This window comes from Nanorana parkeri, unplaced genomic scaffold (assembly GCF_000935625.1).
Source record: "Nanorana parkeri isolate BGI_ZX_2015 unplaced genomic scaffold, ASM93562v1 scaffold1115, whole genome shotgun sequence".
Classification (NCBI taxonomy): Eukaryota; Metazoa; Chordata; class Amphibia; order Anura; family Dicroglossidae; genus Nanorana; species Nanorana parkeri.
In genome coordinates this window covers 377,559-389,509 of record NW_017307383.1, presented here as the reverse complement: position 1 = coordinate 389,509, position 11,951 = coordinate 377,559, and the positions used below count along the sequence as shown (strand labels likewise).

General features: G+C 40.5%; 1 protein-coding gene across 1 annotated transcript in view; it reads right to left on the bottom strand.

Annotated features, from left to right (window-relative positions):
- The window catches only part of CDC73 (cell division cycle 73), a 95,281-nt gene that overhangs the window by 55,366 nt on the left and 27,964 nt on the right, over nucleotides 1-11,951 (bottom strand). Inside the window, exons 7-10 of the mRNA XM_018567918.1 lie at nucleotides 9,427-9,643; nucleotides 7,259-7,357; nucleotides 6,966-7,044; nucleotides 5,521-5,585 (exon numbers count right to left, since the gene is read on the bottom strand). Of these exons, the coding sequence (XP_018423420.1) occupies nucleotides 5,521-5,585; nucleotides 6,966-7,044; nucleotides 7,259-7,357; nucleotides 9,427-9,643 (460 nt within the window). The remainder of the gene's footprint in view (nucleotides 1-5,520; nucleotides 5,586-6,965; nucleotides 7,045-7,258; nucleotides 7,358-9,426; nucleotides 9,644-11,951) is intronic.

The window sequence follows — 11,951 nt, the reverse complement described above, 5'->3', positions numbered from 1 at the left end:
GCAGCCCTGTCTAAGCTCTAGAGTTAAGAGCTTACATAGAGGACTGCCTACGTTCTCCATGTGGCAATGCCCAGCCAACTACAAAGCACACGATGCCCTGTGTGGACAAAGCACAGGTTTGCTTTAAATGTATGCACTCCAGTGACTAAAGTGGAATAGAATAATGAAGGAAAATGAAGAGATTATATAATTTTGCCTCAAAAGTCGATTTCTGTGGTAAATTCTATAAGTGTGTATAGCTTACCAACAAACTTCATTATTTGGGCCCTTCAGATAAGCTAAATATACTACTGAAAGCATTTCATAACTATTTGATAAGTGCAAAAAAAACCTGTTCATCTTGTCGGAAATCTTATAAAATAAAAGCAGACAGAGATCAGTAATTTACAAGATACATTGTTGCCTGTTATATGAAAACTACAGAACCACCTCTATGTTAAGAAGAGCAGAGGGGTGGGGACCTGTAGCACTATTCAGTTTCTGTTCTCATACAGTAGAATGACAACTGATAAAAAGATTGATGGGATTTGAAATGGGGGAAATAGCTCAAAGTGTAGTGATTTGCACCATTTCAATAGCCAAGTCGTCAAATACAAAATGTAGCCTGAAAAACAGAATACAGCGTAAACTTAAGCAGCACAACCTCAACCTGCTATATGCCAAAGTGAATTGTATTGCATTTAGCAAAACCAATTACAAGTAAATACTACCTTAAAGCCATCCTTAAAGATAAGCTTTTCTAAAAGAAACAAGAAAGCCGCCCTTGCGGACCTCATCTGGAAACAGCCGTTACCTGGCTATTCTGCCTATCTGCTGGTTTCAGTACTTTACTTTGATTTCCAGATCTGAATAACTGCATCAAGTCAAAGTCAGGAATGCTGATCTCCATACTTGTTCTGAACTAGTGACTCATGTAGCTTCAGCAAGAAAACAGACTGCAACAACTAGAATAGATGAGCCTGTATTAAGCCTATGGCATCAATGCCCTTGTCTGCAACATAGAAAAAAAAAAACTCTGCAACATCTGTCCCCTGGAACGTGAAGACAAGGATGTGATTAAGATTTTTTTTTTTTTTTAAGAGGTTCAGATATTTAAAGCGAACATATCTAGAAAAGCTACAAACCCAGTGACATACCAAATAGTGGCCAGCACGCTACAAAATACACTGCTACTTCAGAGACATTTGTATGAACCAAACATTCTAAAACAAGTCTCAATCAAAAGATGTATTAAAGAAAAAATAATATTAGGAGGTCAAAATTATAAATGTTCAATTCTCCCCAGTTTTTCACATTAAAAATCTTATGATCGCATACTGACATGATCATTAAATAAACTCTAAGAACCTGGTAATTACGACTTCATCCTTTGTTGAAATAGCTGCCAAAATGCTGCAAGGTTCTGCGGATGTCACAAACAAGATGGTGGCTCATTGCAGAGTGCAGTCACTACAGTGGTCAAGTACGGGAACAAGGTCCTAAACCAATCACAAGGACGGTGATTGCGCAAACTGTAATAGCTGAGCATAGGAGAACAGAACTTACAGGCACTGCTGCCACCCTCTAACTGTGCTCCTGCACTGCATGTGGAATAGAAAACTTTTAGATCAGCAGGGGTGTGGAAATTTTAGAAAAAACTACTTGTCCAAGGACTAAAGCGGGGGCCGAATCTACTTGTCCCTCATGACAATCTACTTGTCCTGATACGAAAAAAAATAAATTTGAACCAAAACCGTATTTAGCACTTCTCATTGGTCAGTGCCGTCAGGTGACTGCGTTGACCAACGAGTGCTTGCAATTTGCAAGCGAAATTCAGAATACATGGAACAGGCACAGATAGTACACCCGTACTGGTGGACGGGAAGGGCCGTTCGCCGAAAGGTAAGTATAGTGGGAGGGAGATTTGTGCGGGTAATTCAATTTTCCCAAATTACTTGGGAAAGTGAATTTACCCTTTAGGGTTGGTGCAGACTTGCGATCGTGTGCGGTGGCATACAGCGGTTGCATCCGCATGTATGGGGTTACATCTGCGTGGCAATCGCTGAAAAAAGGTAGATGTACCTATTTTCACGACATGCACCGCGCAGTGTTTTCAACCGTGATCATGTGGGATTGCCCAGGCGGTATTGCAGCAGGGAAAACGCGCAATCTGTCTGGCACGACTGGGGTGCCATTAGAAAATAATGGCACTGACAGCACGATCGGCGATTGTGTGCGATTCCGTAACCACCCAGCCATCCGCTCGGTTTCATGCACGATGGCCGGGCAGTCACGGATCGCACACCCCTGCCGATCGTGCTGGCAGTGCCATTATTTTCTAATGACACCCCAGTCATGCCAGGCAGATTGCGCGTTTTACTTGCTGCAATACCGCCCTGCCCGAGCGGTTGCACACGATTGCAGTTGAAAACACTGCGCGTTTAGTCGCATGCAGATGGGGACAGCGGGGCTGGTTTTCATTTTTAAAATTTTCATTTGTTTTATTATTTTTCCTTAATCGCCTTTTTATTTAGTTACATTACTTTTTACTTTATTTTTTTTTAAAACGTAACTGTATTGCTATCACACAGGGAATAATAATCCTGTGTGATAGCATTTGGAGGTGACAGGTACTCTTTATTGACCCTGTCACCTCCAACACAGGAGTTACAGCACAGCACTGTTGCTAGAACTCCTGTGATAGGAACGAGCAGCGGCCGCCGGGTACAGAGGCTGAGGGAGGTGATAGAGCCTGTCACAACTCCACCGTCTGGCTTTGTCACTGCTCCACGCCCTCCGCTCCATCCCCAGTTCTCAGCGCTGCGTCCCCGCCCCCTGGCCGTCCACGCCCCTCGTTCTCAGCGCTCCACGCCCCCCCGCTCATCTAAGGAAAAAAAACCCAGCCCTGCTAAATAGTGGCTAAAATAGTGCAGGGCTAAAAACAACTTGCCCGGAACTACATGTCCCGGGCGTCGGGCGATACGAATTCCACACCCCTGGATCAGGCTTAAATATTTATATGAAACACCTAATTTTTTTAATAGAATTTTTGTACTTGCTTTAACTGCTGAGTTTAGGGTCACTTTAAAAAGGTCCACATGTGAATCCAAGACAGACTGCCCAGGTATTCAATGACTAATATCTCTGAGACTAACCAGAATTTTTGTGAACAGGCCCGGTGTCGGGGCAAGGGCCATGATCAGAGAGTGGTTGAAGCATTCAATAAGGTGACACCCCTCTAAAACAGAAAAAAAATAAAAATAAATATCTGCCAAAAGAATTACAGAGATAAAATGTCAGATTACACTAACCTGCCTTCCTGATGGTTATTCTAATCAGGGCAACACACATTCTTTGACATTTCCAATGGGATCACTCGTTTTCAGCTTCCCAATGAGATTTATTTGGTTAAGATTTTAGTAAGTTTACTTTTTACAGATGTGTTTCTAGCAGTGCCTATCTCTATAGTGTTATTTAGACTGCTGTCCAGATATTTAGAAGATATGACTAACTTGAGCTTCAATGATGGACACATTTGCCACACCATTAATGGATTATTCTACAAGCAGTAAAATAAAACAAAAAGAAAAACAATTCATTAACATGGATAAAGTTTTTTAGTAACTTGACCTGACCTAAAATATTGCTAAGGCAGCAGCAGGATTGAATTTTACCCAATTTAGGATAAAACCCATCACCCTGGCATTCAACTAACACCAAAGACCCTAGGGCTTAATTGAAGTTCTTACATTTGTTAGGTTTTTTTTTTGCATGATATGTGAAATTAAAATTACCTTCTATTATATAAGCAATGAATATAAAAGTGCTTTAGATTTTTTCTTCATCTGTAAACGCTTCAAAAAACGATTTTTACTCTCCCACAACTTCCTGCCAGAGGGTGGCTGCTTTTCTTCTCCATGGTCTCTATGGGTGCTGAAAAGTAGCCAGCCTTTGTGCATGCTCCTGACCAGAACTACAAGACATGGGGACGCATGAAGCACCCTCACATCTTCATTTGTCTGCTCAGGCTTCTCCCTCAACCCCGCCCCCCCATCTAGCCTCTGCCCACTATGAGCTTTAGAAGGCGCGTTATCGTTCATAGGAGCACTGCGCACACTGCATTATGGGACATGTATTCAAGGACAGTGGTGCACATGGACAGACACAGCGTGCACTTCTCGAAGATCACGGTCAGAAGCCTAAAGGGGAATGGAAGAGCCGTGGGAATGCGTAGAACACTTTTAGGCCCCATTCACACCAGGGCGGAAGCGTTTTAGGGCGGTTTCCACGTGATTTTTGCAAGAGCGTTTTTAAATCGTGCTTCAGTGCTGAAGCGCAATTTTAAAAAAACACGCTGATCAGCAGATTTCCATTGAAATCTATATGGAAAACGCGCTGATCAGCGTGACGAAAGTAACTCGGGGAGCATTTTGGGCGGCAGTCAGCTCAGAAGTGCGTAGCCACGCGCTTGCATGAATGGTCCCCATAGAAATGTACGGGATTGTTCTTGTAGGTGGTTCAGCACGGAAAAATCCACACGACCAAACCACCCAGGTTGTATACAGGGCCTTAAAACTGAAAAAGTTTGTAATCTGAAAATATAAATAAAAGCAGTCTTAGGGAACGCGCTATGTGGACATTACTATAACGGGGGGAAAAAAGTGAGAGTTGTGTCAGTAAGTGAAAATTTTAATTATAATATAAAAAGTCTTGCCTAGGATTCTTTAATGATATTCTGTTAGCCTGCCACCTCCATACCAGCATGCAAAAGTAAGATCACCTTGGGCTATTCATTTTCCGAAAAGGGTCATTTTGGTGGTGTTTGGCATTTTTATTTGATATGCCTTATAATCGGAAGGAAAAAAGATGTTTGTCAAAATGGAGTTTTACAATTACTGACCCTCAAAATATGACTGGTCACAATACTCAGCACCTAATACTTCTGCTCATCACAAAACTTGCTAGGCAATACAAAGTGCAAAGTTCACATGTTAAATCACTAATGAAATTCATAATGGAGCTCTACAATAAGAACCACAACGAGCCCACAGAAGGGTAAATCTTTGCTAGGTTACAAGGTCAGCTCTCAAATTGTACTCAGATAAAAATGAACATGAAAGGTTTACTACTGTGATTGCGGTGAGCCAAGATAGAGACACTCCGATTGGTTCCTAAAGAAAAACACTTGACACAAATTTTCGGAGGGGGTGCGGGGGCGACAGAGACCTGACAGCTGCAAGGTTCAGTAGAGTATTTCTTCCCTGGACAAAATCAAGCATTTAACCCATGCAGTGCAGGGTCTAATAACATAATCACAGGTATTGTGAGGGCGCCTGGTGTGCATATGCGTGCTGAAACAATAGATATTTTACAATGCCTCTCAGAATGACAGGTGCCCCCGACCAGCTGTTTCATTACAATGACCGGCTATGAGGCAGTTAAGCAAATAATTCATGGCAAAAAAATGTAACCAAAAACCCACCACAAAAACAACGTAATGCAAAATTTAGCAGAATAGATAAAATACATTTTCAAACTTACAGTCACAGATTTCAAAGTCATGCCGTGGTATGTTCCCATAGTGTCGATTTTGAATCCTTCCGTCTCTAAATTGGAGTTAAACAATTAGCATGGGTATATACAGAAAAAAACAATGTTAAAAGCTCATCTTCTTCATGAGACTTCACGTGCCAATGTACACACACACACAATAATATACACACAAATGAGATGCCAGACAAACATTTGTATTGGATATGATGGGGAAAGTTAAGATAATCCGAGGCTTTAAAATCCCAAAAAGGAGAAGAAATAATCACATTTCAGACTACAGGGAAAGGTTACCCCATTGGAACAAAAAATCCCTTACCTCATATCCCAGTGATAAATGTAAAAGGTAAAATATCCCCTCACTTTTTCGGACAGATCTGAGAAGTGCTCTTTGAGAAAAGGACATTGACGGGCCCAAAAAAAAAAGTTTCCCTGCTGTTCAATCAATTATTGTGACCAACACCACCCCCTTCCCAACTATGCAGAGAGACTGTTTACAGCTCTTTATCATGCCCCAATATAACTGCTCTCTAGTAAATCACAGACAGCAGCTATGAAACTAATTGATTTGCTATGCTTGTGTACAGAAACGTATGCCTGGATACAATGACTGAGGTCACGCAATAGAAAAAACAAAACTGCAGCCAAACAGTAAAAGGAAGGCTAATGTAATTGTATCTGCGAGAACTTTACTATACACAAGCAGTGCAAATCAAACTTATGAATAGAGTATAGAACTTATAAGTATATAGAGTACAGAGTATATAGATATAGAATAAATGCACTTCTTAAATAAGGAGGAAAATATCGCCACTTTAGTAGAGCACTGGTCAAGTCAAATATTTATTCTGGAGGAATGCAAGCTGCTGACATTGAATTATTAGAAGTTCAGATTCAGTGTAAATAGGAGCTCGCCAATTAAACAAGACTAATCAAAGTGCAACTGAAGGCAAAACTTTTTTTAATATTAAATAGAGTGGAGTGGAGAGGGATTGGAACACCATCAGGTTTTTACTGCCGTTTGTGTTGCCATTAGGGAGATACACCCTCTCGGTTTGTCAACCCAGATTTTAGGTTGTCAACGGAACAGGAAGATGGGAAATCTTCCAGCAGTGTCACCGTTTCATCAAATTTCAATTTAGAAAAAAAAAAAAAAACACAGAAATCATACACAGCAATCTACCAAATCACAGTTTTAATAAGCTCCTCATTCCCACCAAACAGATGAATGTAAAGTACACCAAATCAACCCAAACCACCACAAGTTGCAAAGCATGTTCAATCAAATTCTACCCCTATTTGGATAGGTCACTCCAAAGCTGTGGGTGACAGATCGGGGGTGTTCATTTCAATGCAACCATGCCCCCAAATCCAATTACCATACTATTGTATGACCAAGAAAATATTTTTTTCAAGTCAGAACTTGCAGAACGTACCTTCTTTTCCTTTGAACCGTTCCTGATCGTACCTATTGTATATTTGTGGAGCCGGTTGTTTAGTTCTCAATGTGGGGTCCTGTAATATAAGCAAACAGACATGAATGTTCAGAACAAAAATCTCTGCAAATGATCACAAAAATATATTGGCTCTGAGGAGGAATCGGTTTCCATATGCTAAATAATAGACATCTTTAGCTGCATTCCGCAGAGAAAACTTCTACCACAAGGAGAGTATGACAAAGGATGACCTATACAATTAGAAACAAAAAGGTTTATTCTGCACAACTTACAGTGGGTGCTGTAGTCTGAACAGGTCTTTGCTCAGGTGCACGCCCCTCCTCTCTTGCTTTCACATTCTGAAGAATTGCAAATATATTTTTGGCAAAATTCTGAGAAAGGAAAAAAGGAAAAAGCTTTCAGAACAATTAGAGCAGATCAGTTAAAAGTGTGTCAAACATTTTCGATGGAATAGGGCATGTTAAAACCAGTCAGGTTTGTTTTTGCGGTCTATGCCCAACTTGGTACTTGAAAGAGGTGGAATAAGAGTGCTGAAACTGCATTGGTTTGTCCTATCGGTGGCTGACCAATTAGGATGTAAAAGAGTTGGTTTGGTATCTGACTACTGGGCAGGCAGTCTTACAGCCAGCCAGATGCAAGGTTCATGTGAATATAACTTCTTAAATTTTCATCCCTAGATTTCATCCCAAGCATTTAAGCCTTGCAGTGCATGGGTAGCCCACCTGCAAGGGGTCTGAATAATTATACCTAGAATTATTCTTTAAACCAAGCTGCAGCCTGTGAAGAAAAAAAAAACTAAAAAAGTAAACTCAGTCAGGGATAGGCAACCTCAGCGCTCCAGCTGCTGTGGAACTACAAGTCCCACTAATCATTGCAAAACTGAAAGTCATAGGCATGGGATTTGTTTTAGCATAACTGGAGTGCCAAGGTTGCCTACCCCTACTCTAGGGGACCTTCCTGTTCCAGACCAGCACTGTAGCGGTTAACTAACTGGTGTGGTCAAGTCAGTAAATTACTTTCCATGACCGAATAAACTAGAAAAGGAAAAGTGTGGCCATGGTTGTGGACCAGTCATCCTAGTTTTTGAGGAGACAACTCCAATAGCTCAACATATGATCCGCAGGTCATGAAGGAGCAAAGCAGACACCACAACATAAAGCTGGTGGGGAGACCCCACAGCACAGGTGGTGAGTAGTGACATTTTCTAGCCCAAAACAGACCACATTTAATATTCAATGGTGTCAGCTTTAGAAGAGACTTCATAGGGTCAGCCAGCAAAATATCTTGAAGATGGCAACCCCCCAGGATTGATGTTAGTGGCTGGGTAGGATATCCTGGTCACCAGAAATTTTAACAGACCAATAGCCCACTACATTGATAACTTAGAACTACTACCTCATTTCTTTAAAGAAATTTGAAAAATAAATTAACTGTGAAAAGTGTAGTTGCATTTTCGGGAAAGTGTTGTGATAAAAACGCATATATTTACAAGTTTATAAAAGATGCAATTTGATTTAACAGAATGGGTCACCATCTCCATCACTAGCCTTAACACGCACTAATGTAATGTCTGTGAAATGTAATAATTGCTACAGTTACACGCAATCACTGGAATAAAAAAATATAAAAGATTGCAAGCGTTCAGTACTCTTCAGAATTTTGCTTGGACAGTTCGATGGGAATCAAGCTTCAAACCATTTTTTCGAACCATTAAAAGAGTCAAGTAGTTGTGCTCTATTGTCAATAAAATTTATGTTAACTTCACTGACTTACCTACTGGTGTAAGAGGGCCTGAATTCTAGAAGCTGTGCCCTAGAAAGTCCCACACTACGTGTGGAAACAACAATCTTGATAAAGCCATTTGCTTCTGCTTCCTTATACCAGAGCTGCCCCCTGAAGACTTGTGATCTGATAACTGGGTGGGGGAATATTCAAGTAGCACAAATCCCTAATCCACAGAATAAATGAAGCGGAGAGAGAGATCTCTAATACTGCAGTTTTGCAGGAAGGGCAAGAGTAGCACAGTAGATCGACAATTCTCATGAACCTTGTATTCAGATGCACAGAGCCCTAGCTGACCTGACACTGCTGTAATATAGTTATGAGGCTCAAGGAACCAGAATGCCTAGGCACAGGATGTTCACTACTATTTTTTTTTTTATGAGGAATTTCGGGCAAAAGGATATTTAAAAAGGTACTGTGAAGGCACAATTAACATTACTAGATGTTATCTATAAGATAGCTAATCTTCATTTTTGTAAAGCCACTATATAGCCGATTCTCTTAACTTTATATGGCACTCATAACTAACAAAATGGTTGACATATTTGCAGATATGTTTTTTCTGAAAATGTAAAACGTTTATGGCAAGTACATTCCTGATATGCTGGCTAATTAGGCATGTAATAGGTTACGGAATGTACGTGGCAGTTAAACCCACTTTTCCTGTACTCTGTAAAATGGTTGTTCTTGTTCTCCATACTCTTTCCCTGCTGACAATGTCCCTTGTAACATCCACTTCGGCATCTACAAAACTTCTCTGTTTTAATGCTGTAATGTCATCATCCAAATCAGTTTTGATTGTCGTTTTTCTTTTTGCCATAATTTTGGCTTTGATGGCTGCAATTTTTTCAACTGACATGGCTTCTGAAAGAGACCTAAAAGCACAAGAAATAAAAAAGGTTGCAATTTACTAAGTCTTTAAGACACCACACAAATGACATTTAAAAAGTGACACTAAACTCAGGAGTTAAATCTTAAAAATGTATTCAAGTACCTTATTTACAAAAATGTATCTTATCTGTGCATCGTTTAGCTGTAAATCCTCAAATACTGAATTGGTGCCGACACTGTCCTTCCTTCTGGGTACTTTTGTTCCCCATGGTCCCTGTGTGCGTTGTAAAGTAGCCATTACTCCAAGCTCGCTCCCGCGATGGAGTACAATGTCAATACAAATTAGTAAACTAAACATGAGATAGTAGTCCATCACGCATTGGGTGATGGCTACTTTACAACATACAGGGACCATGGGGAACAAACTAGCCACCTTCCAAAAGGACAGTGTCAGCACCAATTCAGAGACCATTTGAGAATCTCCAGCTTAGGTAAGCAATAATAAGCTACATCTTTGTTAATGGGGTACTTCATTGCATTTTTAAGATATAACTGCTGAGTTTAAAGCGATACTAAACTGAAGCTCAATTTGCTTATATTTTGCCTTTTCTGTTTCAGAGAAAAACTGGATTACAATTAAGGAAAAGTACAAAGCTGAAACTAAGAACATAAGAGTAGAATAGGAACTAGCATCAGAGAAAACGGAAGAAAAAAAAATATGAAAGTGACCAGCATTAATGATAGCAGCATTAACAACCCTTCACTAAAACCATCTAATGCAAAGCAGATTTTCTCTTATGTGGGTCAAGCTACTTCTGGCACTAGTGCTCGATCACACTGACAGATTCACTTAGTGGGTGATAGATTCACCAGTAATCAAATACCAGTAAAGGTTTGTTCACACCAGCAGCTGCACTCAATCGAGCCACATCCCTTTTCTTTTTTAGAACTTGATTGAAATATCACAAGTGACATTTCATCAAGTGCTATGGGCACAACGCGGTGCAATGCGGTTATACCCCGTCTCACTGCATTGCATGGTGGTGTGAACTGTGGCCACCCGTGTCAAGGCAAATTGCCTGGTTCTGCGTTCGGGCTACACTGGAAAGAATAGCATATTGTGTGAACGGGCCCAAAATGCCAGATAATTGTTCTGAAATGATGGTTAACGCAAATCAAAGTTGGGAGAAAAATCACACAAAAGGTCACCAGACCTGTTAACCACAATGAGCAGTGAGCAATAAAATGTGAGTAAGTCAACTCTGCTATTGGGAACATAGTTTTACACTATTTGCTACAGCACTTGATAAAGATTCTGAGAGCAACATTGTAATATATTAGTTTAGTTAAGCTGAAAAGATATTATATTTTAACCTTGATACCTCACTCATGAAGCTTTTTAAAATAGTGCCTCAGCACCTTGGCTAGAGAAAGAAAATCAAAACCAATTAAAGGATGTGGGAAGCACCAAAACCTGTAGCAGCTGTGCAAACATCAGTCCCCAGACTGTGGGAACATGTACACAGAGAAATGATTTAAGCAGCAAAGAATTGGCAAGCTTATGAATTAGCAAGTAACCCAGGCTGAAAAAGGCAGTATTACACAGGGAGAAGACAGAAAACAGGACAGTAATTTTTATGTGACATAATTACAAAGGATACAACTACCGTAAGTTAGTACGAATAAAAGTAGGGCTGGTAATGATTAAAATGTTCCTGTTCGATTAATCGATTTAAAAAAAATTTTCACCGGCCCAAGTGATTCCGTTCAGGTAACGAAGGGAAGGGGGAGGAGTACGGTGACGTCACGGACATAGACGTCACCGGACTCCTTCCTCCTTCCCTTTGTTACCCATCACGGACAACATCACCGGACTCCTCCCCCCTTCCCTTCGTTAGCCGACAGAGCCACTCGGGGAAGGGGGGAGAAGTCCCTGACGTCACCGGATCTCCGACGGAAGACCCGGAAGGTGGCAGAGAGGTGAGTTCCGATCAAAATAATTTTGATCGATCAAAAAAAATAACGATCATTAACTTCCGCAGCCCTAGAATAAAAGTAAGAATAAAGCCTGCTCACTTTGCAAAGTGAACAATCTATATTCCTCTAGTAAAAGAATCAGAATGTTACAAATAAGAGAAGAGAAAGATGAAAGGTGATGCTTCCAAAGAACAAGTTCAAAAAGCCTATAAAATGTTAGCTCAAACTAACGCAACTAGTTGCAGAAGTAATCAATAGATTGGAAATGAGTGGGGAAACCCAATAAAAAAATATATATATAAAATGACAGCAGGAATCTTCCAGGACAGCCTATGAGAGATGGCTCAGATAGCCTGAAATAGAAAAAAAAAAAAA